The sequence below is a fragment of the Molothrus ater genome, chromosome 14 (genome assembly GCF_012460135.2).
Source record: "Molothrus ater isolate BHLD 08-10-18 breed brown headed cowbird chromosome 14, BPBGC_Mater_1.1, whole genome shotgun sequence".
Taxonomy (NCBI): domain Eukaryota; kingdom Metazoa; phylum Chordata; class Aves; order Passeriformes; family Icteridae; genus Molothrus; species Molothrus ater.
The window spans coordinates 672,776-700,652 of record NC_050491.2 but is presented as its reverse complement, the minus strand read 5'-3'; the positions used below and the strand labels follow the sequence as shown (position 1 = coordinate 700,652).

Here is a 27,877-nt window from a genome sequence, read left to right as displayed (position 1 = left end):
ATGGGGTGGGATCTACAGCTCAGGTTGTTCCCAGAGGGTTACAGACCTTGGAGAGCCTCCCAAACTCTACCAACACCCAAAATCAGCACTTCCTTGCCAATGAACACACTCCTTGCCTTGAGCCCTTTGGGGGCCACAGCCGGGCTCCTGGCCCATGATCATGGAATGGTTTGGGTTGGAACAACAAAGAAAGCAGCAGGCCCAAGATTTGCCCATAAAAAATGTTTATTCCTTAAAAATACAGCATTCATCTGCAGGGACACAACTAGTCAGAGCATTTTTTAAAAGGGTTTTTATCTGCTCCCAGTGTGGCAAGCGCTCAGTGTTGGGAGCAAGGAGAGCAACAGCCTACGTGGGAACAGCCTGGTCCCAAGGGAAGATCTCAGTCACCCATCCCTGGGTGTCACATCAGCAGCCCATGTGCAGGATAGATTTCTCCTGGGAGAAACCTCAGCCCCTCTGGAAAGGCCCTGGGACAGGGGAAGCAGCAGGACCCTGGGGTGCTCTAGCCCTGAATCACTTCCACAGCACCAGCCATTGCCCCACAGGTCCTGGCTCCTCTCCCTTCTGCTGCCCCATGGAACAACCTGCCTGGTCTCTCCAACAGCCCCAGCCCCCTCAGACCCCCAGGAGGTGGCTCTGGCTGCCCACGGTGCCCTGGCCCCATATCCCAGCTCCCACCCTGCAGCCAAGAGAGGCTGGGACCCAGCCAGTCCTTGTGCTGCGGGAGCTGCCACACTGGGGAGCCCAGCCCCGTCCCCACCGACCCCACCACCCCTTCCCTGCCTCCGGGTGCTCCAGCCACGGCTGCTCTCAGGGCTCTGCAACTGTCCTGACTCCTCAAGTTTCTTCCTTGATTTTCCCAAGGAGAGCTCTCACTGAGTACACACCACCCTGCTCTCTCTCCACCTGGCTGACCCCAAGGGACAGGTGGCACAGGTGCCACATTCCCACCTAGCACAGCAGGGGTGTCTGCTCTGTGACCACCCTGGCTCGCCCAGTGCCTGGGGAGAACTGGTGCCAGGCTCTGCCAGTGGGAACAACAACAAGGAGGATGATTCACTGGGGCTGGAGGATGAAGGTGCAGGAAGAAATGCAAGGGATCTGGAGAGACCTCAGAGCCTTGGGGTGAGTGGGAAAGGGAGCAGGAGCACAGGAAGTGCTCTCCTCTGTCCTTCCTACTGCAGGGAATGGTGAGGGGACAAACAGAGCCAGCAGGTCAATAGCTGGCTCCAAGCCTGGCTTCACCAGTGGAATTTTGGGGTTTTGGATGAGGAATTGGTCCACACACCATCAGGTCTCTGTGCCAGGTACACAGAACACACCAGAAATGTCCCTGTACTCACCTGGGCACTACCTTGGCCATGGCACAGGGTGGAGAAGCACCCAGCAGGATGACACCAGGGTTGGGGATGTGTCACACATTTGGGAAATACCTGAGAACAGGAACGTATGAACTGGGGCTTCTCCCCCAAGTTAGGTGGGATTAATAGCCCAAGTGAAGGGCACCGACACCTGGGGCATGGGGAACAAAGAGGAGGGGCTGGAACTGTGCCAGCTGCCGTGCTGGGAGCACATTGGGATGTCTAGAACAGGAACACTGCACGGGGTGACTGAGAGCTCTGCAGGTGACGCCAGGCTGGGAACGTGAGGCTGCTGTGGGCAGGAGGATCCAGAGGGCTCCAGGCAGGCTGAGCTGTGCTACCCTGCACCTCTGCACAGCTGGGCAAGAGCATGGCATGCACTAGGAACATGAAGAACAGGGCTGGGAAGGATCAGGAGCAGAGGAGTCTGTGCTGCTTGAGCTTGGTCTCCAAAGCAAAGTAGGTGAAGGAACTGAGTCGTAAAAATCACCAAAAGTCAGGCTGATGTCGCTCTTCTCCACCCACATCCCCAGAAAATTAAACACCCTTCCCATGTAGAAGATTCTGTACACTGACCCAAAGCATGAGTGGCACTGCCAGAATCCCCCTCAGCCCCAACACCTCAGCTTAACTGCTAACAAAGAGAACAGCAAAAGAAGAAACAATTCCTTGGCTCAGAGGCCCTTGACACATCTAAATCTTCTCTTTAAACATACCTTGGCTTTTACTAATAGAAATATCTAAAAAATGCCTTTTTTTCCCCTTTTGGTGATCTAGAAACCAGAAGACGCCCCTTTGTTGTTGCTTCAGGACAGTCTGTGGCTGTTCCTAGCAGAAGGAAGGTTGAGGAGGAGGAATTTGGGCACACAAGCACATACAACATTGGCAGAACACACAGTCAACACGCTGTGCTTCAAAGGGTCAGGCAGGAGCTTTTTTCCCCAAATATATTGAACAGCACTTGCCCAATAACAAATAACTGATCAAAGCAGCTACAGAACTTGGAAGTTCTTCATGTGCTGCTCTGGACTTGGTTTCACTTTTACACTTTGTACCCCGAGGCCATGGTGTGAGGGAATCATCAGGAACAGAGGAAGGAGCATCCCAGGTTTTCTCAGCATCCATATCCCACTGTTTCCAGCGTTAAGTCAAAGCTCAAGTCATTTTCAACCCATCAAAGCCACAAAACTTCCACCTCTTCTCCAGGCTGGCCCCAACCCCGCTCAGCTCCTGCCGGAACGTGTTCTGCAGTCGTGTCATGAGCACTTCCACCTCTGCCGTGCAGATCTGGGGGAACACAAGGAAAACAGCACTGAAAGGGAAGGATGGAAGCCCTGATGGCTGCTGATAATTCAGACTCAAACAGTTACATGGCTCGTCCAGGCTCTCCCTGAACTCCTGGGGATAATGCTGGGACACCAGGAGCTGTGACAAGAGCTAAGACTGGGGTTGCACCACTGCACAGAAGGAACCTGAGGTGCGCCAAAGGTCGTGCCAAGCCATGCTCAGGGCTACAGGCAAGAGCCCTTCTGAAGGGCTCTTCCATGGCTCCAAACCACCTTAGATCTTAATTTTTGTGCTCTCTGCTGATCATCTTAGTGAGAATGATGGACAGGGAACAGCAGAAAGATATTCCCCTTCCTTTCCTGTTGGCAGCTTCAAGAAATCAGGTCGTACTTCCAAGTACTCCCCCTCCTCTGCCTCACCTCAGGCCCAAAGATCTACTCAGGGTTAAAAATAACATCCCAAACTAATCTGAACTCCTGCAAGAGTCAAGGAGGAGACAGAAGAGCTCAGAAGGAACACAAAGGACAATGGAAATAGCCCTAAGTGTGAGTGAACATGAGACTGATGCCACAGCACAGGTTAAATAAAGGATGGGCTCTCCACAGGGGTTCTCCCAAGCAGAAGTTCCCAGAAGCCCTTCTCTGCACTGTGGATACCAAAGAGGAAGTCCAGAAAGCAGCTGAGTGCTATGATGGCAGTTTTATAGAGTTCCAAACCAAAATAAAGGCAGCTGGTGGCCCCACAGACAAATTCCAAGCTAGAATGAGGAGATAAAATTATTAACTCTGTCTTTATAAGGCTGGCGTGAGCAAGCCCAGGGAGCCATGCTTTCTTAGGAAAGGGTAAACTAAACACTCATTTATATACACAAGCAGCTGGATAAGTTCCAATCCAAAGACAGAATTCCCATGACTGTGAGGCCTCCTGTCCCTGGGGCTCTTTAAGGAAGACAGCTGGAGACCAGGATAGAGGACAATGAGATGTAATTCCTTCCTAAAAGAATAAGATGTAATTCCTTCCAGAAGTCTTTGCACAGTTGCTCCCATTTACTCCAAAAAGGAGCACAAAGCCAGCAGGACATGGGACTGCTTGGTGGTGTAGTTAGTGGTGAACCCCAAAGCTGGGCTGCTTTGGGCAACCTGGAATAGTGCAAGTGTCCCTGCCAGGGCATGGAACTGGATGGGCTTTGAGGTCCCTCCCAACACAAACCATCCTATCATCCTGAAATTCACGCCATCCCCCATTCTCTTCCAGCAGATTTCTGCAGGGAGTAGAGCTCAGGCCTCGCTGTCCAGCCCAGGCTGTCCCACACCCACCTTGCTGTCCAGGCGCTGCAGGTAGGAGCAGATGTATTCAATGCTGGCTCCAAAAGGATGCACGTGGAGAAATGTTGAAATTATCCCTGGGGATAATAAAAACACCACAAAGGTCATTGTCACGAGACAAAAGCCAGCTGGGACCACCAGCCCTGTGCCCCAGCAGGCAGCCAGGGGTCACGAGGCCACACCCTGACCCCAGCAAAGCTCAAGGTTTTCCTCAGTTCCAGGACTCCCACCTCCCTTGGGATAAGCAAAAGAGCCAGAGGTGGGCACGAGGAGTGCAAGGTCACCTTGAAGCAGGTCCCCCTAGCTCAGGTCTCTGGAATCACCACCGAGGAGCCAGCAGAACTCACCAACTAAGAGAACTTCTCGTTCAGATTTCACAGGGCTGTTGCTCAAGGTCTTCTCCACTGGACATTCTTTCTCCTGGCTGCAGGCACAAACTCTAGACGTGCTGCTCTCCTGCAAAAGCCACAGGACACGTTCCAGACAACCTGCCACACCAGGGACTGGCTTGGGCAGGCTCCACAGAGCATGCAGGGGTGTTTTCCTGGTTTTCTGAGTCACTGCATCCATCACTGCTGTATCTGAAGTTTATTTTCAAAAATGCTCCCAGCAAAGCACAGCTGTGTCCATGGTGCTGGGTGTCATCCATCAAGTGAGATGAAAAAGTCACAAAGTTCAGCAGATGCCACCACACACCCTGCACCAGCCCTGCTCCCTGCCATGACATCTGCTCCACAAGGGCCTTGCTTTAAACAACAAAATACAAACCAGACCATGGCCTTGCCATGACTGATTAAGCTGCAGAGGTTTATTTTCCAAATGCCCACACTGACACAAATGGGATTAATCAAGTGCCATGGGGCTGCACAGGGCTTAGGATCAGACTGTCCCTGACTTGAGTTTGTGGTACTGAATTAAAAGAGAATTGGGCATAATTTATTATCCCTGACATAAACACAACAATGCAAAGATGGTGGCTGCACTAAAAGCAGAACTTGCTTTTACTCCCTAGTTTTATGTGGAATTCCAGTGGCCTGAGAGCTGTGGACAGCTATAATTGGGAAGAGCTTCCAGTCACCAGTGAGATGGGCTGGAGGGAGGCCAGTGACCAAGATAGAACTGAACAGTCCCCTGGGTTTGCTCAAATTCTTACACCAGTGCAGTTCTCAGCTCACAGGGCTGAGGCTCTGCCCAAATGGCCTGAGCTTCCACATTTGCTTCTAGAGGAGAAAGAGCAGCTCTGCCCCTGTGGAAGCTGATCCAGGGACTGCAGCCCAGCAGCTACACTGCAAACCCACAGCCTGCCTGCTCCTGAAGATCACAGAATCATGGGATGGCTTGGGCTGGGAGGGACCTTAAAGCCCACCCTGTTCCACCCCCAGGGACACCTTCCACTATCCCAGAGCAGCAGCTCTTGGACTTACATTCCCTTGGCAGTCAGCTGCATCTCCCTCCTTGTCCTCCTCATCTGCCATGCTCTGCTATATATGGACAAAGAAAGGAAAGATTACTGATGATAATCTGTTATTTTTGTTTTGAAGATCCTGCTCTGATTATTACTGGAATACACAAAACCATTTTTAGTTAGTGGAAAGGCATTATCTTCCCTAGCTCCTGGCACAAAAAAGTGGGACTACAGATGGAAAATGAGATAAACCCAATATCTGGCTCTGTGGGCCAAGGGGGAAGTGCTGCCTCATGCTTCTTTTGTAATTGTATCTGTGCTATAGAGGAAAGAACCCAGCAAGCGTAGAGTCAAATCCACAATCAAATCAGAGGCGATCAAACCTGAGAAGCAGCACTATGGATTTCTGTTTGGAATACTGCATGGATTTTTGTTTGGAATAAACCCAGCAAGAATAAAAATATTAAAACATTCACAAAAATTTCCAGTTCCATAGTGCTTTATGGAGGGCAGATCAAAACATGCTCCTAAACCACAGTAGTAAATATCAGTGTCTGATAACTGAGACCTTTTTCCTTGTCTTTTAAAAGCTCACACTGCAGAAAACCCCGTTCCAGCTGTGATACCACTGTACACTGGTCAGAGACAGTCCTATTTTATTTATACAGTTGCTGAGATTGTCTCACAGGTACATGAAGCAAGGTCCATTCCTGCAGGTCCATTCCTGACAGACATCCTGCAATTTGACAAGTAATTTTTCCTCACTTTCTAAGGACAACTGCTCGAAACCAGGGCTGGGCATTCTCACCAGGAGTGCAGGACAGATGTCCTTCACCACAAAGGTGAGGACTGCACAAGGAGGACCTGCATGGCACATACCTGCTCCTTCAGGTTTTCTAGTAATGTTTCTATTTTAAGTTTGTCTTCTTTCACTTTTTCCAACTCAGCTTCTCTCTTTTTGTACTCCTCTTGGACTTTCAAAAGATGCTGGAAGAGAAATGATAAACTCTTAACCTGCCTTCCACCTTCTCAACCTGCCTTCCACCAATTACTGTTCAAAGACCATAAAATTTAGAAGGGCTTTTCCATGAAGACCAGACAGATCACATCCAGAACCACTACAAGATGAAATATAAAAGAGGGATCCACCTTAGAAACACCTTTGCCTATTAGCATAGAAAAAAAACACAGTTGTATAAACATGGGGCAGTAATTCCATCCCCAATGGATGGGATTTCCCATTTCTTAACTCAGCTGGTTATGGACAGACTTGGTACTTTGGAAATCACAGTAAAGAGCACACAAGGAATCCTTCAACTATGGATTGCTTCCATGGGACTTATCAGCTCACACACAATCCCTGGTATCAGTATTTTCTTTGGGGTTTTTTTTAGCAACACTGGACACAACAAAGTTGCTCCCCCTGCCAGACTGGATCCTGCTAAAATCCTGCTAAAATGTTTTTCCAAGTGTTTCTGCCACCCATCCCAGCCTCTTTCCCCTGCAGCACAGCCCCAGCTATGAAAAATTCCAGGCCCACCTTCTGCATGCCCTGCAGAGCCTGCTGGAGGAGCTTCATCTGCTGCTCCTTGGTGGTGTCCTCATCCCTGGAGGCCTTGCCCTGCTCCTGCTTGAGCAGCTCCACCTCGTTGCGATAGGCGTCCAGCTGCCAGCGCAGGCTGTCGTTCTCCTCCTTCAGCGCCTCCACCTGCGACACCAGCGCTGGGGACAGCACAGCAATGAAACCAAGGAACCCCTGGCTGCCCTCCCCACCCTGCACACGGGCTCAGCAGCTCGGGTTACAAATCCTGAGCACACAAAGGAATGGCTCCAGCTGTTTGGGATATCACAGGGCTGGAGCCCCTCTGCTCTGCAGCCAGGCTAGGAGAGCTGGAGCTGTCCAGCCTGGAGAAGAGAACGACCCACGGAGACCTCAGAGCCCCTTCCAGGGCCTAAAGGGGCTCAAGAGAGCTGGAGAGGGACTTTGGACAAAGGATGGAGTGACAGGACAAGGGGAATGGCTTCCCACTGCCAGAAAGAAACCACTGAAGAGAAGCACATTATGAGCTCTAAAAAGGGATTTTACCTGACTCTTCTGTTTCTTTCATCTCTGATGGATCTTCTATTTCTTCATCTGACATTTCCATCTCCTCCTCTCTCCGAATGCCCATCAGCTCATCATTGTGGATGTTACGGATCTCCTGGGGTTCAGAAGGAGAGAAGGTTTCAATACAGATTTCAAGGAACAGGTTGGCTGAATGAAAAGTTCCTGAAATCTAGGTCTGCAAAAAACAACTCCAGGACATGACTTAAAAACTGGCACAGATTATTAGATCAAGGGCAATATCCAGCACAAGTCACTCTGTCAGAGCTACTGGGATTACGGACCCTTCCATCTCCCTTCTGCTCTTGTGATGAGGCAGCTCAGCCTTGCTGTGCAAACCTGAGGAACTGGAGTCAGCCCTAATTCTCTGGAGCCAAAAGTCCCAACCTGAGCTGGGACAGAGCAAACCAAGCTACAACTGCACCTTTGCATGTACAGGGACCTCCTCAAGGTGACCCCAAAAGGCTGAGAGATCCTTTAGCCATCATCTGATATCTACAATGAAGTAAGAGACATTTTAAATTACACCTAAAAATGTACCATATACTAGCAGCATTTTTATAAATATATAAGTATCTGCCAAAATCTGCATTAAGAAGCTGCATCTTGTGGCTTCCACCTTCCTTTAAGAGCAGTCCCTAAGCTGGGGGAGAGCAGAAGACTGAGCCTGGCAGCTGAAGTGCTCCTGAAAGAGGCTTCACCAGTGGTCTCACAGCCTCTTCCCATTGGGAGAACTTACCTTGGAACAAAAGACAGCTCCAACTGGAGAGAGAGCTCCCACCCCAGCCACAGCCAGTGATCAGAAGGCAGGGAAGAATGGGAGCACTGGGCTCAGAGTGAATCTGAATCAGCACTTGGCTTCTCAGGTGCAAAAGAAACCTTGGCTCCTCTTTTAGCTGCTACAAAGGTTTGACTCACTGGGATCTGGAAAGTCCCATATGTACAGTCTCACGGGAGATCACACCTGGAAACTTCCCAGGACAACGTGGGCATTTAGTGCTCAAGCATGGTGCAGGATTAACCACCTGCTTGATACCACCAGGGCCCTGGATGGGCCTGATCCAGAGTCTTTCCAGGCTGCAGCTTTGCAGGAAGGTGGCCTGGACACCCCAGTCCATAGGGATCACAGGCCAGGATACCTCCAGCCCACGGGGATCCCAGGCCTGCACATCCATGGCCTGTGGTGATCATGGATCAGCAGCCTCTCAGCTTTGCTGAGATTCACTCTGGATATTAAATAATCTTAAAGGTGAAAGACACCTCCTGGCTTTGCTGAGATAGACTTCCTTTCCAAGTTTGTGGTAAGGAACTCAATATCCCAGACAAATCCAGAACCACAGGAAGATTTACACTGGGGTAAGCAATGACAGCCAAAGGGAACAGGACAGGGTGGAGGAGTGGGATAAAACCTCATGAGACTCAACAAGGCCAAGTGCAAGGCCCTGCACCCCCAAGGTGGCAGCTGGCAGCATGTATCTCATCAGAGCCCCCAGGACAAACATCTCCCCACCCATCATCTTCCAATGGACACCCTCTCTTTACCTTAGCTTCCTTATTTCTGACATTCTGCCTGACTCTCTTATCTGATTTTATAAAATCTTACTGGACTAAGAACTATTCTTCCTCCTGCAGGAAGAGCAGTGGGAGTGACAAGCATTCTTCTATCAGTTCCTTTCTGATCACCATTTTTAAACCACACATTTCATCGTGTCACTTCACGGGATAAATACACAAACATGAGAACATCCTCCCTCAAGCTTTCCAGGCTTTTCATCTGCAATTATTTACACCTCAAGGTGGAAATATCACATAAAATGTGATAAAAGATTCTGACAAAACTTAAGAGTTGCTGGTTTTTTTAATCTCTCTAGAAATCCTTCTTGCTTTAATATTAAAACAAGCAGAAAAAACAACATTTATCATCAGTATTATGACTATTATTGTGCACAACTTCCATCAGCAAACAGGTCTCGATGTATTGCTACTGGTGACACAAATACCAAGAGAAAATTTATTACCTGTACCACAAGAGCCTCCTGAGTGATTCCCACCTCACACTGTGAAGGAAGGTGTTGTTATCCATGCGAGCATCGCGCAAACTGAACATCAACATCCTGACAAGCAAGAGACCGTGCTGGAGGATCTAACACAAGAAAAGATTACCAACCTCTGCTTGTTTGCACCACACGCTGATGTTCTTACGCTGAGCTTTCGTGAAATGGTCCCAAGCCTTTTGTTTGGAGGCAGAATGGTACACGGCCACTATCTGCTCGACTGGAGTGGCAAATCAGCAGCAAATCGGGCCCGAATAGCATCCAGAGAGGGCGAACAAGAGGAGTAAAGGAGTAAAAAAGTGGAATCAGGCAGGTGGTTTGGCTCCCCTTTTCTCATAACACTGCACTGTGTTGATGCTACACTCATCAGGGAGGGGGCTCAGTGTCTGGAAAGAGCCTTGTGGGCTTCACCAGGCCAGTGCCAAACGCTCACAGAGCAACGACCAACTGGGGCATGGGCTCTGCTCTCAGCTGGGAAAAAGGCAGGACATGTGGAAAAAAAAGGCAGCACAGGTGCTGAAAAATATCCAAATATGCTGTGTGAGGCTGGCTGGGAGTGTAAGTTCAGAGGGGCAGGACTCACCTCTGAAATGGGGTGATGAGCTACAACCATGAGATGGCCTTTGGACAGTGCCACAGCCTGTGTGAGCTACAGGAACACGACCAGGACCAAAGCAAAGGCACCAGCCATCAAGTGTTCTGGGATTTATTCCTCCTGCTTCTCTAGAAAATTTAGAGGATTTGGAATACACAAAGTGTTTCTCCTTGGCTGAGAGCTCACCCACAGCACAGAGCATATCCACTTGATTTTTTCTATGTTTGTGATGCAGTACCCATAATTCTCACAAAATAAACACATCTCCCTGCTCGTTAGAGTAACCTAAGAGTGGCTATCAGTCTTGGTTTTAGAGAGTGGAGATACACAGTAGTCTCTATTACTACTTACTCTGCAGTGCTCATTGTAAGTCCCTCTGGACCGTGTGCCCGTAGTTTTTACCATTAACAGAATTTGAAGGAAAATAATAATTTTAAAAAAACAAGTAACAGCTAAAATTACTAGATACAAAACCAAAAGTTAAGAATGCTCAAAAGCTAGGCAAGGGGCTCAAAGAAAATTAGTACAATTGTGGAGAAGGTACTTGTAATGAAGTAAAAATATTCAGATTTACTAAAGCAAGGATGTGTAAGAGGCAATGAATGATCTGAGAAACGATTACAAATCACATCCTGGAATTAATACAGTCCATGCCTCTTCTTGATTTCCTGGTCTTATAAAGTACTGGGATTTGAAAGACCCAGGGTCTGCAACAGGGTGTTGGAAGCACTCTGCTGGTCCTACCTTTTGCGAACAAATCCTGCACACTTCGCTGAGGCACCAGATTCCCAGGAACTTACCTTGTTTGTGCACAGGAGGGGTTGAAAGGATGACAGAACTAATAACAAGACGATAATTAAGAGGAAACAAATTCAGAATTCATTCTCTCCTTCCCCCAGATGTGGACTCTTACTCCAGTAAAAAGTACCACAAGGGATTTTTCCCAGGTTAGTGCCATGTGATTCCAAATCAGCTGGAGCTGCACTGAAGCAATTGCCACTTCTTTTCCCAAAGCCCTTTTACTGGGGCCTCTCCAGACTCTGGAAATTAAGAGTCTTCCCTACACCACACAACCAACATCCAGCTTGGAGACACTACTCACACTGCACCAGGATCCCTGAGAGAGCCAGTTTGAACTTCTCTTTAGCTTCTTCCATCTCCTTCTCGTGAGCCGCCTTCTCATTGACCAGCCTGCGTATGTGGCTGTTGGCTGACTGGATCATGGAGTAGAAGTTGTTGGCAGTTCTCCTGTTCACTTCCCCGCGTTCTATCCAGGTCAGCAAGGTCTGGATGGCTTCCGAGAACTTGGTGTCATCTGCAGGAAGAAAGGACAACTTTACACTACAGCTCTGGAGTGGCCTGGGCAGCTGTCAGGTCCTTTCCTCAGAGCTGAACTGCTCCTTCAAAGGTCAGCATCCTTCAGGTGACTCATCACAACTCCTGGAAGCAGGGAAGGATCTAAACATGTGGCTGTACAAAGGAAGGCAAGTCCAGCACCAAGCTGATGAGCAAATCACCTGCTGAGGTGCAGCAAGAGGAGGAACAAGCACTAGAAACTTACTGGAAAACGTCACATCTACTGAGATGGAACCTTTTGTAAAAGGAGATGACCTCCAGCTCCAAAATCATCAGATCACACATGAATTTCAGGCTTCCAAGAAGGTCTTACATTAGTCCTTCCAACCAAAATTATGTGGAAGAAACTTGTACTGAACAGTTCTGATTTGCACAAGTTTCCTGCACTCAACAAGGTTCGTTCAGCCTTGGGAAAATAAGATTTAAGAGAGACCTCATCACTGTGTCCTGCGGAGGGCTATGAAGATGGAAACTCCTCTTTTACAAGAGGGTTCACGTGGAAAGGATGAGGGGGAACGGGTACTCCTGGAGACAACTTTTCACAACAGCAGCATTGTGGAAGTGCTGGACTCCCCAGTAGTCAGAGGCTTTCAAGACTGGGCTGGGCAGAGTGTTGGGCCATCTGGTCTAGACCATGCTTCTGCCAAGAAAGGTCAGGCCAGGTGAGCCTTCAGGTCCCCTCCATCCTGAGATTCCATAAATATGATTCAAGCGCAGGGGCGTTCCAGATTGTAAGGCAAGATGTATTCTATTACCATCTGTATGGCAGCTGTCTTTTGTCAAGTGGGCAGTTTGCCTTATCTCTCCCTTTGAGTGACCACAATCACTCCTCCCCCGGGAGGGGACATCTGCTGATAACAGACTATTGAATGTCAGAGCATAGCTGATAAGAACTATAACACCCCATTGTGAGGTGCTCCGCCCAGAGGGAGGAGCCAAGCATTGCTACCCAGATATAATCCAGAGGTTTTGAGACACCAGCACAGCTTTCTCCACTGGATTCCCCAGAGGAATGGCAGCTGCCTCTTCTTCCACTGGATCTTCAGAGGCAGAATACATCCTTCTCTACAGGACCCCCTGCTCCAACAGAACCACCCCGACACTGCAGGAGGGCTGCAGCCACATTTCCAATTGGACTGCTGCCAACAGCCTGACCCACAGGGTGTCAGGTTCTGTTCTGACTCTGTCAGTGTTGTTCTAGTGTACTGCATTGTTTATTTTATCCTTTTATTTTTCTTCCCTATTAAAGAACTGTTATTTCCTGCTCCCATATTTTTTGCCTGAGAGCCCCTTAATTTAAAATTTATAGCAGTTCAGAGGGGTGGGGAGGGTTTACATTCTCCATTTCAGGGGAGGCTCCTGCCTTCCTTAGCAGACTCCTGTCTTTCCAAACCAAGCCAAGGGGGTTTTTGACAAAAGAAGGAAGATGGCAGCAGAGCTGCTGTGTGCTTACCCCTGGAGAAGACAGAGCTCTGCCCATCCAGCCCCTCTCACCTTTAAGCTTCTCGGCCACCACGCTGCACTCATGGTCGGAGTAGTGGACGACGGGGGGCGGGGAGGGTGGGCGGAAGCGCTCCTCGGCCAGGCGGCGCCGGTGCCGCTCCTCGCGCGCCAGCATGCGCTGCTTGCACTCCCACTCGTACAGGTCATCCCGCGCCTGCGCAAAGTCCACGTGCAGCCGCCCCGTGTCCTTCTTGTCCGTGCTGGAGCCCAGCCGGATGCGGTAGCCTGGCAGGAGGGAGGCTGGTCAGTAGGACAGGGGACTTACCTGAGGCTCCCATGGCTAAAGGAGACCAGAGGGTTTGGCTAACAGGGAAAAAAACCCCACTAAGACAAGCCAACCAGCCAAATAAAACCCCACTAGGACAAGCCAACCAGCCAAATACAACCCCACTAGGACAAGCCAACCAGCCAAGTAAGTCCAGCCCACCAGTCAGCAAATTAGAAGCAAACGTCCATTTTTTTAGGCACTATATACAGAATTAGCTGAATACTTATCTATGTAAGATGAAAATAGACTCTGCACCTCAGCCCAGTGTTTTGTAAACATTTTCAGGTGACAAAGTATCACTGCCTTTCCTCTCAAGAGCTGTTTTCGTATATTTAAGCAGAAATGCAATAGCAGCAGAAGGCAAACTGACACAGCATCAGAGAAAACTGCCCCAATTCTATTGTTCTGCCTATAACACACCACCACAGTTCTGTCCCAAAATTTTAAGCTTCCCTCTGAGCCAAACACACCCACCAGACAGGTAAAGTGCCTTGTCCACCATGAACTCCTCAGCAAAGCGGATGTGGCAGAAGTTCTTCTTGCTCTTGCGGATAGCTATGACCTCCCCACACTGCTCAAACACCTCCATGATGATCTGCTCTGTCCCGTTTTCTGGCAGGCCTCCAACAAACACTGTCTTGCACCCTGGGGGTCTCTCTCTCGTGGCTGGAGGGGGAAGATCTGAAGAGAGAAAGCAGAGCAGGTCAGGTTTTGGGTTGCCAGAACACGCTCCTTCCACCTGCTCGTCTCTCCTGAGAGATGACCACACCTTCCTGGCTTCCTCCCAAAACACACCTGGCTATGCCACACTCAGATTTACAGAGTGGGTCCATAGCACTGCTGAGGTGCTGGATAAAAATAAGCACATTCACCAGCATGTTTGCAAAAAGAAGATCTTGGGAGTCTAGAGCCCTCCAAACACTCTCCTGAGTGCAGGAGGTTCACTAAACTGCTGTCAAAGAACACAAGCAGCACCAGGAGCTCCCAACTTCATCATGGAAGGTGGTACAAAATCAGCTTAAAAAACTGTCCTAATGTAAATAACACATAAAAAACATTCTCAGGGGATTCTTTGTGCTGCAACTGCACACACTCCAGACTTATGTGCTTGAGCTACACCTCACACTGCACACGAGAATCAAATCATGAGGACTTCAAACACTCAGTGACTGGAATGGCTTTTTCCCCAGACTTTATCAATCTAGCAGCTGAAAAAGCTATTTCTGAAAATGGCAAACAGTGACAAGACCAGGCTTTTCCTGTTGCTCTGTCACCCTCTTGCCAGCAGTGAGTCCCAGGAATGGCCCTTTTCTCACACACACCTGGGTTTATATAAACAAAGGGATACCCTATAGAGACAAAGCACAAGCAGACAGTTACGTGGGTTAGGTGGGAAGAGAGTGCAGCTCTTGCAGTGGATGATCTCCTTCACAGCCGGCATGTCCGGAGGGATGGGAGGTGGGACAATCCCCAGGCCTGGCATCATGGGGTTGATTGGAGGGATTCCAGTCATCATTCCAAGAGCAGGATCAAAATCTAAATGGGGGAGAGAATAAGGGAGTCAAGCGTGGGGGGTAGAGTCATACAGTGACTGTGAGCTCTGACAGCAAACGGGGAACACTCCCACGCATGCTGGTGAAAATCAGCAGCATGCCAACATCAAACTTTAGATCTATGCCCTTAAAATAATCTTTTAAAACTATTTCATTGCTCGTTGCCACAGTCAAGTAACTTTTCTCCGTTAAAATAAATTATTTCCTTCTCTCCTCTGTAGACACTGGCTCCCATCTAATGTCCAACCCTTCCCAGAGGTTTGTCCACAAAAAGACACCTGTGACATATGGAAACAGTTGAAAACCTGACCCAGTTTGGTTGTATTAAGTAGTTCAGCAGCACAGGCAGTTGTGACAAAGGCTTAAGGGCATTAGGAAGAATTTGTACATGGAAAAGGTTGCCAGGCATTGGAAGGAGTGGAGTCCCCATCCCTGGAGGTATCCATGATGCGGCACTCAGTGCTCTGAGCTGTTGACAAGGTGGGGATCAGTGACAGGTTGGACTCGATGTGGAGGTCTTTTCCAATCTAAATGGTGCTGGGATTTAGGGCATCATCTCACCAAGCAGACAAGTGCAGCAATTGCAGCAGCTAAGAACCTGCCATTTCCTCAGTACTTTGAAACAGTCACAGCAAAAACACAGATCTGAGGCCAATCCTCTGCCACCAACCGGCTTTTTTTGGAGGAAGGGACAAGAAACATTCCTGTTCCAGCTGTAAAACATGGATGTAGGAGAACATGGGAATTATATCCTTATCCATAGGATAGGCCTGTGTTGATTTTTCCTTCATGGAAGAATGTCAGCAGGAGAATGACACGGAAACAGCATCTCCACAGCAAAGCCAAATGTGAAACAAGGCCTTGGGGACAGGAGAGAACTCTATTACTGTGGAGAGAGTTGGGGCTGTTCAAACTGGAGGAGAAAAGGTTGTGCTGTCTGCCAACATAGACATTCCCTCCCCAGGTGAGCAGACAGGTCTTATGGCAGGGAAAACATCCTTCTTAGTGCAGCAAAGCACTGGAACAGTCAGTTCCATTCAGGACTTTGATGTCCAGCATCCTGCACTGCTGGGAAATCAGGCACAGCTCAGCTCTGTTTCTGTAGGAGCTCTTTCATCCAGTACAAGATGACTCAGCCATGCACATGTATTTCACACTACAAGGTGGTCATTTCTGGAGCAGAATTCTCCATTAATTTCTGCCATATCCATTTTGCTACCCTGTTGCTTTCCTCTTTATCTTCCTCACCAAGCACTGCAGCTCCATTTAGAGTAACATGCTCCTGGATATCACTGGTTTCCTGACCTCTGTGTGGCATCCTCCTCCTCCTGCACCACTGCAGGATACCTAAGGGTACCCCACAAAATTATTATTTGCATTAAAATACATGTATTCTCATCTCTTCTCAATTCAGGTCTCTAAACAGATCACTTGCAGCATGAATGCATTTCAAACACAGCGCAGTGTGTACATGGTGGGTGTCTACCCAGCCACAGTGCAACAGGCTGTTCCCAAAGAGCAGTGAAGGCTCAGCTCACCAGGCAGGAGGGGCTGTCCTGTCATGCCCATGGGAGCCATGCCCAGGTTGTTCATGGCGGTGGCCCAGGCAGTCGGGTCGGACATTGGCAATCCCATCAGAATGGAGTCCAGGCTCAGATTTCTGCCACCATCTGTTGAGAGGAACATAAAAGTGATTAAGGGCTTAGAGCAGATCTCAGCTCTGCCCAGTGAGGCTCTGCAGTGTCAGCACCCAAAACCAGAGCTAAACCCACTCTCAGGGAAGAGACAGTAGAAAAAAAAAACACCAGTGCTGTGCTTCTGGAGCAGTTGGGACTTGGAAAACACCTTAAAGCACCTCAGTTATGGTTCACCCACTGCAATTAAGAGCTCTAAGGGACCTTGAAGGAGCACTGATTAAAGGTAAGGAGACACTGATTCCTCACAAGAGATTTAGGAACAAAGGACACATCCAGCAGGTATAAACTGTCAGATTGCACTGAACTGAAGGGAGCTGTCCCAGCAGGATCCTCCCACTGCCATTGAACTGCTCTGTCAGCTCATCAAAACCATCCTTGAACTGTGCTGTAAAGTCCCTGATTCTCCTTCAAGGATTTTTAACTCTCCAGGGAAACAGCTGCATTTCACCCACTCTTTCTGCAGCTGAGGGCTTTGCACATCACCTTCCTTCTGCCACAGGTGCAGCCTCATCCTTCCCTTCTGCACCTGGAACCTCCCTAGGGAAGTTCCCACCTCATTCCCACAGACTGCTCTGTCCATGCTGTAACATCCCACCTCCATAGCACAAGCACATTTCCCCAATCACACTGGTGGGATTGCAATTTTCAGCCACAATATAATCTGCAAAGGCATTATTCTGTGTTCCCTTTTTTCCCAATGCTCTGTGAGAAATCCTGAAGCTGGCATCTAGGAAGTTTTCCTTGCAAGACTCCTTGATCTGACATTACAATATCATACAGTTCTTTTAACACTTTGTTTTTATGACATTATCTTAAATGTGAATGTCTCTAGTCATTCAGCCTGAGGTGTCTTATCCTGCTTTTAATAAAGGTCATGATTTTTATCTTGAGATTCTGTTCAATTAGGAAAATACATCTATTTGGACAAGTATAGAGAATCACAGAAGGGTCTGGGTTGGAAGAGACATGAAAAACCATCCCATTCCAACCCTTGCCATGGGCAGGGACACCTTCCACTGTCCCAGGCTGCTCCAAGCCTCACCCAACCTGGCCTTGGACAATGCCAGGGATGGAGCTGCCACAGCTGCCCTGTGCCAGGGCCTCCCCACCCTCACAAAGAACAATTCCCTCCCAATATCCCATCCATCCCTGCCCCCTGGCAGTGGGAGGCCATTCCCCACTCTTCTATCACTACATACTCCTTGGGAAGACCCCACAGTCTAAGCCTGGCTCAGGCACAGCAGTGGGGCTGCAGCAGCACACAGCTCCCCCTGCCCACCCTGCACAGCCACAGCCCTGGATCCAGGCCACTCTTCACAGAAACCTTGAGTCCTGCCAGCAATGGAGCTGGGAGCAGCAGTGGAGCTGGTATTGGCTCACCTGGGGGAATGCTGCTCCTCTTCCTCTTTCCCGGGCCACTTCCATCCTCGGCTGGGCTGTCCGACAGCCGCGGGCCAGCGGCGCTGCCCAGCCCCAGGGACTCGCTGCTGGCAGGGTCAAAGGACAGCTGGTTTAAACCTGAAAGAGAAAAACACACTTAGGGACTTGACTTAAACTGGTTTGTGATGCTTTTGGATCACTGTAGTGAGAGAAATGCCCAGTTCTGGGCACAAGCAGCACATCCCTCTGTCCTTTGCCTTGAAGGAATCCTGACTCCTGGCCCCAGCTCTGCCTGATCTGAATGTTACACAATAAAATATTACTCACCAGCATCAATTCTACCACCCACACAAATCAAAATGCCTGACAGTGTAAGCCAGGGGTGCATCTTCCCTGGGCTGATCAGCATTTCAAGCCTGGAAACTCAAAGGACAGAATTTTTCCCTATTTCTTCAGTCCAGAAACACACTGTTAAGAGTTATTTCAGTTTCACCAGGTGAGAATTCACCTGGAGTGATTTACTACCAAAAAACAAGGCACAACTGAGAACATCTTCAAAATGAGATGCTGTTGGAATTTTTGTCCAAGGAGTCTGCCACACAGCTGCTCTTGGTCACTGACATGGAAGGGGCTCTGGGATGCACATCCCAAAAAGGAGAGAGCTCCAGATCACCCACCCCAGCTGCACCCTCCTGTCAGGAAGCTGTGGAGAGCAAGGTCTCCCACGAGCCTCCTTTTCTCTAGGCTGAAGAGATGGGTCCAGTGCCCTGAATTGACCATTGAGTTCCTCACTCCACCTTCTGTCACAGTCAGCACTTGCAGGAATGCAAGGCCGAAGGAGCATTGAAATATCAAGTTTGATTTATCTTTGTCTCAGCAAATTCACCCTGAACAACCAATACAGTGGAAAAAAAGAAAAAAAACAAATATTTTCTGTGGACCCATATAAAGTGATAAAAACAACCACATTTCTAAGGTGCTCTGTGTTCCCAGGGGAATCAGCAGAATTGAGAGCAGCAACAATGACAATTCCCATCCCAGGGTACTGATGGGCCGAGGCATTTGTACCAAACCTTCCTCCACCCCCTCTGCAGCGTTGTGATTTCTGTTCCAGAGGATTCCAAGAACTTAATAAACATGGCTGCTGGGTCTGGCTGTAAATAGCCAAGTGGGTACAGGGAGCCTGGCAGGCTCCTCTCCGAGCCACTGAAAGCTGAGAACGCAAGAAGCAGCCAAAAAAACAAGGACTATTCAGCTGGCAACAACAATAGTCACGCCCGGCCATGCAGGATACCTACAATGCTGTGTTAAATATTCCAAAGTCAAAATATCATGGAGGTCACGAGGGCTCAGGAAAACAAATCTGAATGCAGCAGGTTAAAAATAGAGAGGTCGTGCACAGAGAAGACAGCAGGAGAAAAGAAAAGGAGCAGTTCTATGCTCACATTGGTATTATCCATGCAATAGAAAAGGCAAAATTGAACAAGAGTTTCCTTGCATTTGGCAATAGGAAAGGATGGAGAGAAGCAGTGGGACAGCCGGACACTGGTGTCACCAGCATGGACAGACACCCTGCTCTGGCTGCAGACAACACTGTGGAGACACCTGGCCCTGACCAGCACCTGAATGGACACTGCTCCAGCCACTGCTTTCCAACCCACTGGGGAGCACAGGCAGCCACTCACTCCAAGGATTTCCAGCTCCAGTTTGAGTGAGAATCTCAAATGTCCCAGCATGTCCCCAGGGCCAGTCGACAGTCAGAAGCAAAGCAGATCAGCTGGAAGGCTCTGGGTGGAGGCACCCGTGTGACCTGGAACAGGAGCCTTGTCCTCAGGGCTCACCAAAACAGGACCAGCTACCATCCACCAGAACCTAACAACAAACATCGAGCAGAAAACGCCTTGGGAAAGCTTTGCTCTCACTTCACCAGGATGGAGAAAAAGCAAATGTCCCAGTAAAGGGCAGTATGGAAAGTGGGTGATGGAAGCCGTAAGCAAGGGGCCTTGCTTGCTGCTCTCTAGCAGTAGTTTCCTCCAAAAATTATAACAAGCCAGAGAGAAGATTCCCAACACACTCTGGAGTAAGAAACCCCTCATTATGTTAGATTTGCCACCCTACACAGGATAAATGCTGTGGATAGCAGCCAACTTTCAGACCCACCTGCCTCTCTCCTACCATCTCAGCGAGCAGCCAAAGCTCAGCCACATCCCACTGGGTATAGAGAACAGGCTCAGAAGAAAGCTGAAGCTGCAGGAAATCCTCTCTTCTGGGCTCTGAGCAGGTTAAAAGCTGACAGACTCAGCCAGTACAGCCAGGAGACACAAACAGGAACATCCCTCCGTCCTTTGTTCCAACCAGAACGAGGTGTCCTTGGCCATTCCATGCTGCTCTGCTCAGGAGGGAAGGCACTAGCACAGGAGCAAACCACAGGGGTTTGCTCAGTATTCCTGTAGTAAGCCAGCCTGGAAAGGCCAAAATAAGATTTCTGCATTTGCTGGGAAATGCTACACAGAAGGTAAGGGGGGAGGAGAAAATCTGGGTTTCCAGCAAGTGTCAGAACTGGTGTCAGCACTTCTAGAGCCATATGTGGCACAGGTGTCAGTGTGCCCTTCATCTCCCTGTTCCTATCTCCAGGGATTTTCAGAAGAGTCCATTTAAAAATTGAGTGAGACATGAGGCACTGCCATAATGCAGTGACTAAACATTTAAAAATAAAAACTAGAAGATTCCTCAGCAGAAAAATGGATCAGGGAAAGAAGGGGGGGATGCTGAAAGAAAGCAGAAGGCGACTCTGAGCAAGGCCTCTCCCACAGCACAGCGGGTCCTTGTGGGTGGTTTTCCCCTCTGGAAACAGGTGCTGAGCTGTGCCTGATGGGAAGAGTCCACAGCTTCCCACTGGCCTAAGCAGCACTGACAATGCATAGCCCACTGTCCCACTGGGCTGGGATCAATCCAGGTCTGTGCTGGGGCTAAATACGGCTGCAGCTTCCACAGCACAGCTTCAGAAAGGGGCTGGGGAGAGAGGAAAGATCTCAATGTTCCAGGCATAAATCAAGGGAAGTATCCATCCTCACTGGGTCCCATGCCAGACCCGGGACAGGACTCGGTTTTCCAATCCTAACAGAGCTGGGCCATTTGCTTTAATGACCAGGGGGAAAATAAACCCCAAAAAGTCCCTGAGGCAAACTAAAAAGGCTGTTTTAAGATCACTCCCATTACCAACAGAAAACACTGGAAATCACAACCAAAACACAGGATTGTGCAGCTCCTGTGAAACACTCCTGGGACCACTTACAAACAATACAGCAGCCACAGGGCTGCCACCTCAGGATTTGGGCAAATGTTCCCTGCTGGGTTCAGGAACATTCAGTTAAGTGGTGGCATGAGCTCTGCCACAAGCCTGGCACTGCTCTGGAGCAACAAGCTCCAACTGCAGCCTCACTCTGCCCAGGCACTGGAACAGCTTTCCTGCCATTCAACCAGTTAATGAACAGCAGAAACATAAACCTCTGCCCCAAAACTCAAATGACAACTATTACCAGGTATTCTGACACTGTCACACACCTAAAAGCCTTTCAATTCAACTCAAAAAGCCTGTGCAGGCTGTTGCTTGTATGGTCGTATTTTGGGATGTCCTGGAACCCTATCTGCTACACTGGGTCACACTTGGGGGTGCCCCAGGTCCCTCTCAACTCCTCAGGTGACATTTTGGGGTCCCCTGGGCTCCTCTGAACACATATTAGGCTTGTCTTACTGAGCATCAGGGGAACTTCAGAAATGGGCTGACACAGGGTTTACTATAAATACGGATTTACTTTATGCCAACATTGGCAAATTTAGGGAATAAGCACTGCTCAATCTGAGCAGGGTGCCTGTGTTTTTGGGAATAAACTGGATTCTGGGATACACTGTGCCATTGATTACACAGTTCTCATTTTAAGCTCTCAAGAAATAAACTTGAGAGGACACCAAAGTACATCTGCAGCAATCGATTAGAACACAAGAGAAAAGAGACCAGCAGGGAAGGCAGAAGAGAGGGATACCAAAGCTTTGAAGTTACATTTTGATCCAAATAATTTCCTTTTGGAAACTAATTTCCAGGTTCAAAAACTACTGCTGGGCTCGTGCATGTTCCTCTACCGTACTCCTGGCTCAATTATCACTGGTAGAGCCTCCCAAACATCAGTCTGAGCCAGGAGCTGGCCAGGCACACTGATGAGAGCAGCACAATTTTGACAGTGACTTCTGTCAACTCCAGATAATCCTGCAGGGCAGCAGGAGCCATGCAGGGAATCCCAGAACCCCCCCCCATGTTACCTGCAAACTGCACGAGGAACATGGCAAGATGCTCATCGTAAGGCAGGAATTCAGACAGTTCTCCCACTGCTCCCAGCTTGGCTTTGTGTTTGAAAATCCGAGTGCCAGGCTGAGCTCCCTCACTCAGCTCCCAGCACAACAGAAAAGCTGGGACCCAGTGACAGCAGAACTGCCCTGGGGCAGGCAGAAGAGCCCAGGCGTGAGAGCCCAAGCTGGCCCGGGGCTGGCACCCAGCAGCTCCACGTGTCACCATCCATCTCCTGGACTGACACCCAGAGGCAGATTCCAGCATGCAGGGGATGGAGGCGGATGAGCAGGTGGGGAGGCAATTAACAGCCAGAGCATCTGAATTTGCCAGGGATTTCATCCATCACTGCTCTAAGCACTGGCACGCAGCTCAATAAACCCTGTTTGCATGCCCGAGATTAGTGGCCTTTGCACTGAAAGATTAATTCCTGGTAATCCTTGATGGTAAGAGGTACACTGCTCACTTTCCTTGATTCTGGAAGCTGGTATTTGAAAGAAATATATTAATTTCAGGCAGCTAATTATTATAGCAGGGCTCTGTAAAACCAAGAGACACAAAGAGCCCCTTCCATCTTTGTGCCTGAGAATGCAGCAGTCAGCAACCCCAGTCAGGGAAACCAACCTGCAGAGTTTTCACAAAAATACAGCCACAGCAGCAAAACCAGAGGAATTTGACCAAGTCCTGTACGAGCTGTGCTCTACACTCAATGTTGTAACCCAAAACAAAGGAAAAAACTCCTTACCAGCATGTGTGTACATGTATGTGTATCACCAGCAGCAACCTAACACAGCCCTCGGTGCTTCCCAACAGTGAAACCTGTCATGCCCACGCCAAATTATTAAATACTCCATGAAATGTTTTCAGGATGCTCACAAGGCTCTGCCAAACCAGCCTCCCTCTGCACACACATCTAGGAATTCTAACCCTGGCATTTCCAGGGGGTGAGCTGCCTGTGATCCAGAGGATGCAGAGCAGGCAGCTGCAGGCAGCTCAGTCCCATCCCCTTCTGTCCTTCCAGACTCCCTCAGCACTCCTGGAGAGAACATCCAGCAAGTGCCACCTCTGAACAATGCTCAACAGCTCCTGTTTTCAAAAATATCTTTTGGAAAAGCTAGGAGAAGAAAGCTGATGGGCAAAAGGATGCAGGACTAACTACACAGAGCTACTGGGAAAGAAAAAAAGGGGGAAGGAAAAAAAAAAAGAGGAAAAAAAAAAGGGAAGACACAAAAAAAACCTCCAGTAAAGTCAGCAGTCAGGATCATCAGAAAACCCCACTGCAAAAGCTTGGACTAATGGGAAGAGAGCCTCGTGGAAAGCCAGCATCAGCGTGAGGAACTGCTGGCTGAGAGTGGAGCAGCTGGATGGAATGGACATGCTGGAACTGAAATAATGTCAGCAGAAAAGTTGGGGATTAAGGGAGAAATCTCACACCATCTTTGGAAGGTATACAGAATACCTCAGCAGCAACACCTGATCTTTGCAATGACTTGGTGATTGAACCTCATCCCTTCTACAAGCTCCAAACATATGACCTTCAACACAGAAACCTGACCTCACCCCAGCTCCCACACAGCTTTCAACAACTCAGCTCAAGGGCCTTTTTAATTAGATCCTCAAAATTCCTCAAATAAGCCTTGAAGAAACAGAGAACCCAACCCCTTGGCTTCCCCCACAGGGAGGAGTATGGCTGGAGTAAGAAGGAACACAAGTTGGGGGGATAAACTCCTATCCTGGCTCACCTCTATGCTTTCCCACAGTCTCACAGCTCTGCTGCAACTTTCTGCAGAAAAATATGGAAAAATACAATGGCTAATTAATGTAGCTACAGGGGAGGTAGGGACAGTGCAGACTAATGAGGAGCTTACCCAAGGATTAATGTTTGTGGAACAAATACGTGGCACTAAAGAACAAAAACATCTCCACGCAGCATGACATTGATGGACGTTACTGGTACCAGCACATAGCACAAAAATGTGAGGAAAATAAGACAGTAAGAAGCACATAAACCAAAGAAGCTCAATATAAATGCTCAAGGAATCAAATAGATGCATGCATGTGCATACAAGAGTTACAGTCCAGGGCTGTGGGAGAGCTGCAGACCACGGCAGCTGTGGGCACCAGCACGAGCATCCCCAAAGCTCCCTGTGCTGCCCACGGACCGTCTGCTGTGGCACCAGCAGAGGATGGGGGCGAGAGAGCAGAGCCAGGTGCATCCCACCTCGGGGGAAGCTGCTGCCACCTTCACCCCTCCACCCCTTTTGTAAACTGCTCATTCTTGGAACACCAGAGTAGTTTCTTTATATGCAGCCAATTTCTCCTTGTGCCGATTTCACAGGATCACTGGGATTGAAAGAGACCTTCAAGGTCACCCAGACCCACCAGCACCACCACAATAACCCCTAAAACACACCCCCAAATGCCCCAACACTTTCAGAGATGGTGCCGCCGCGCTGAGCAATTTATTCCAAGGCCTGACCGCTCTGGTAGGGAAACGATTGTTACTAATTCCTAACCTGAACCTACCTTGGCACACCTTGAGGCCTCTTTCCTCTCACCTTGAGCAAACACGACATAGCACAAGGTCCCGACCCCCCCGGCTGCTCCTCCTGTCAGGGCCTTGTGCAGAGCCAGAAGTTCCCCCCTGAGGCTGCTCCTTTTCTCCAGGCTGAGCCCCTTTCCCAGCTGCTCCGGGTGCTCCAGACTTTTCCGTAACAATCTCCATCTTTTCTGATGTAATTTTAATGTCCTTTTGGAAGTGATTTTAACTACCGCTGAACCCAAATGGTGGCACAGACATTTCCCACGTGGAATAAACTTTCCCACCTAGCCTCCCCACCACCCAGACGGACCCGGGGCCCTGCAGGTGTCCCCGCCAGTCTTCCCGAAGTCGCGACGGCTCCCACGAGGCCGTTCAGGCCCTCCACAAAACTCCCCGGCTGGCTCGGCCGGGCCGGAGGTGCGGAGGAGGCCGCTCCTGCCCAGCGAGCCCCGCAGCCGGTCGGGCAGCGGCCCGGAGGGCAGTGGAGAGCAGGGCGGCCCCTCCGCACGCCCGAGCAGAGGAGCGCTCCGGCCCCGGCTGCTCCCGCTGCGGGCCGGCCCCAGCCGCAGCTCGGCCTCTCCCGCCGGGGCGGGGCGGGGCGGGGCGAGGCGGGGCGGGGCCGCCCCCGCTCTCCGCACTCAGGGTCCCGGGTCCGCGCCCCCCGCTCCCCGCACTCACCGCCCGGCCCAGCCCGGCCCGGTCGCTCCCACACGCGCCGCCGCTTCCGCCGCACGCCCCGCCCCGCGCGCCCCCGCTGCGCGCGCCCATTAGCGGGGCGGGCGCTGCGCGCGCACCGTGACGGGCACGTGACGGCGCCCGGCGGGGCGGGACCGCGCGGGGCGAGACCGGCCCCACCCCTCGGACCGGGACCATCCCACCGGGACCGGGACCATCCCACCGGGACAGGTCACACCCCTCCGGGACCAGGACCATCCCACCAGAACAGGCCACAACCCCCCGGGAGCGGCCACACCCCTCCGGGACCGGCCCCACCCCCCGGGACCGCGACCGATCCCACCGGGATCGTCCCGCCAGGATCGGGACCATCCTACCGAGGCCGGCCACACCCCCCGTGACCGGCCACACCGACCGTGACCATCGCACCGGGACCGGGAACATCCCAGCGGGAACATCCCAGCAGTAAACACCTCACCGGGAGAGAGCCTGCCCCGCAGCCGCGACTCCGCTGCTGTCGCCCTCCTTTCCGCCTGCCCCGGTTCTGTGCTCGCCCCCCGCGCCGCTGCTGCTTCCTGGCCCCGGGCAGAGCGGCCCCCGGCTGTCCCCGGTACCGCCTCGAGCCCCCGGTAGCGGAGCAGAGACCAGCCGGGCACAAGGGCGTTTATTCAGCGCAGGGCAGCAGTGGGGCTGGCGCCCCCCATCCTTGCCGGTGCCGGTGTGGAGCAGGATGGCTCCGTCCCCCTCCCGCCATGGCCGCCCTGTGCCCCCCTGTCCAGCCGCTCCCGCGCCGTGCTCGGTGCCGCGGTCACCGCAGGCTGGAGCGGGACAGCAGCAGGGGCTCTCTGGGATGAGGGATGGGAGCAGACCTGGCCTCACAGGGAACGGCTGCCCCTCCATGTTTCCCAGTGGGATCTGGAGATGTATCCAGGGATGGAGCCCCAGCTGTGCCAGCCTGTGAGCCCCCTCCAGCCAAGGCTTGCAGAGGGAGGAAAGGGGTCAGTGCCACAGTGAGATGCCCAGAAAGGGACGCTCCACTGCAGGGGGAGTTCTGCCTCCAGCTGCACCTTGTCCCCCACCTGCACAGTGTCACCGAATCTCAGAATGGTTTGAATTAGAACTTAAAGCCCATCCCATTCCAACCCTCTGTCATGGGCACCTTCCACTATCCCAAGCTGCTCCAAGTCCCAACCTGGCCTTGGACACTTCCAGGGATCCAGGGGCAGCCACAGCTGCTCTGGGCAACCTGTGCCAGGGCCTGCCCACCCTCACAGGCCTCACAGAGAACAATTCCTGCCCAATATGCCATTCAACCCTGCCCTCTGGCAGCAGGAAGCTATTCCCCCTTGTCCCATCACTTCAGATTCTTGTTCAAGGTCCACATTCTCCATCTCTCTTGTAGGCTGCCTTCTAGTGTCCCCTGGAGGTGCGTCTGGAGGTGTCCCCTCTCCCATCCAAGGCACTGCAGTCTGTTCGTGGCACTGAGTCCCACTTGGAACGAGCTCCTGCCCAGCCTGGGCTCCTATCCTCATGCCGATTCAGACCTGCAGCCTGGCCATTCAGTGATGGACTCACGCAGCAGAGCTGGCAGTCAGGAAACTCAGAAAGCAGCACAAGGCCCATGTCCAAAGTGTCCCTGTTCCCACTGGAACCTGCTGCAGGAAGATGTTGGAGGGAAGCAGAGGCTCAGCGACGATGAGGATGATCAAAGGCACAGCCGGCAGAGCTCAGGCATCACCAAGAACAGGCAGCAAATCCCCGGTGCAGGGAGATGATGGGCTGAGCCCAGAACTGTGTCAGGCTGGATCCACCTACCAGATCCCTACAGCCGCCAGAGCCAGCCTGCTCTGGGCAGCCCTCCGCCAGGGTCAGTCCCTCCAACACAGCCAGGAACGGTGTCTGCCATGTGGCACCTGGTCCCAGGCCTTTCCCTGGCCCAGGGGGATGCCACAGAGGGCCTCTTGTTTGGAATCTTTTAAAGACGCTTTCATTTTTGCCTCTTTCTCTAGGATGGGGAAGACCTTAGCTTCATGGCAAGTTCTGGATGCAAGTGGATACAGCCATGAGCCGTGTCTGCTAGTGGGGCAAGGACAGAGGTGGGAGCAGCTGCTGTTTTGTACAGAGTACCCTCATTTTCAGCGTAGTGTACTTTTTTAGCAAATAAGCCTCTTCTAAGGGAAGTTTTCTTGCCATGTGGATGAAATGAAATTATTTTATGAGAAGCAATTAAGTACAACTTTAGCCTCTGGCAGGGGCAGCCATCTGGCCACTAGGGCAGAAGGGGGGGCTCCCATGGGCAAGAGTGGGTGTGCAGGGATCCTTCCAGTCCCAAATGCTGGGCGGACACTGCAGCTCTTCTTCGTGGGAATCTCTGAGGCAGCCAATCCTCCCTCTCCTTGTTAGCCAGTTACTCATTGACTCACTTTA

The 27,877-nt window shown here is 50.7% G+C and overlaps 2 protein-coding genes across 4 annotated transcripts; one reads left to right on the top strand and one right to left on the bottom strand.

Moving 5' to 3' along the window:
• Positions 1 to 207: 207 nt before the first annotated feature.
• Positions 208 to 25,535, bottom strand: ENOX2 (ecto-NOX disulfide-thiol exchanger 2). Of its 3 annotated transcripts, none has more exons than XM_036402054.2 (15): positions 25,454 to 25,535; positions 17,892 to 18,029; positions 16,353 to 16,484; positions 14,642 to 14,797; positions 13,736 to 13,942; positions 12,985 to 13,218; positions 11,237 to 11,449; positions 9,653 to 9,759; positions 7,468 to 7,582; positions 6,922 to 7,103; positions 6,261 to 6,368; positions 5,401 to 5,457; positions 4,324 to 4,432; positions 3,968 to 4,053; positions 208 to 2,651 (listed from the first exon to the last, which is right to left on the bottom strand). In XM_036402054.2, exons 3-15 carry the CDS (start codon positions 16,447 to 16,449, stop codon positions 2,520 to 2,522), a joined length of 1,803 nt encoding a protein of 600 aa, XP_036257947.1. In that variant the 5' UTR covers positions 16,450 to 16,484; positions 17,892 to 18,029; positions 25,454 to 25,535; the 3' UTR covers positions 208 to 2,519. The 3 variants fall into 3 exon arrangements, with proteins under 3 accessions (XP_036257947.1, XP_054372324.1, XP_054372325.1); XM_054516349.1 differs by lacking the exon at positions 25,454 to 25,535 and adding an exon at positions 22,209 to 22,226; XM_054516350.1 differs by lacking the exons at positions 17,892 to 18,029; positions 25,454 to 25,535 and having other exon boundaries at positions 16,353 to 16,500.
• On the top strand, positions 24,165 to 25,851 carry LOC118698809 (proline-rich protein 2-like). Its single transcript, XM_036402350.1, has 2 exons — positions 24,165 to 24,186; positions 25,100 to 25,851. The coding sequence occupies exons 1-2, from the start codon at positions 24,165 to 24,167 to the stop codon at positions 25,849 to 25,851; spliced, it is 774 nt and encodes a 257-aa protein (XP_036258243.1).
• The last annotated feature ends 2,026 nt before the right edge of the window (positions 25,852 to 27,877 follow it).

Coding starts and splice junctions, on each gene's coding strand:
- ENOX2 (XM_054516350.1), bottom strand. CDS start 16,500: ATGTTCCTCTCAACAGATGGTGGCAGAAATCTGAGCCTGGACTCCATT. Junction 14,798..16,352: donor AGGACAGCCCCTCCTGCCTG/GTGAGCTGAGCC, acceptor TCCCCCATTTAG/ATTTTGATCCTGCTCTTGGA. Junction 7,583..9,652: donor TGTGGTGCAAACAAGCAGAG/GTTGGTAATCTT, acceptor TCTGAACCCCAG/GAGATCCGTAACATCCACAA.
- LOC118698809 (XM_036402350.1), top strand. CDS start 24,165: ATGACATTGATGGACGTTACTG. Junction 24,187..25,099: donor GACATTGATGGACGTTACTG/GTACCAGCACAT, acceptor GGGGCCCTGCAG/GTGTCCCCGCCAGTCTTCCC.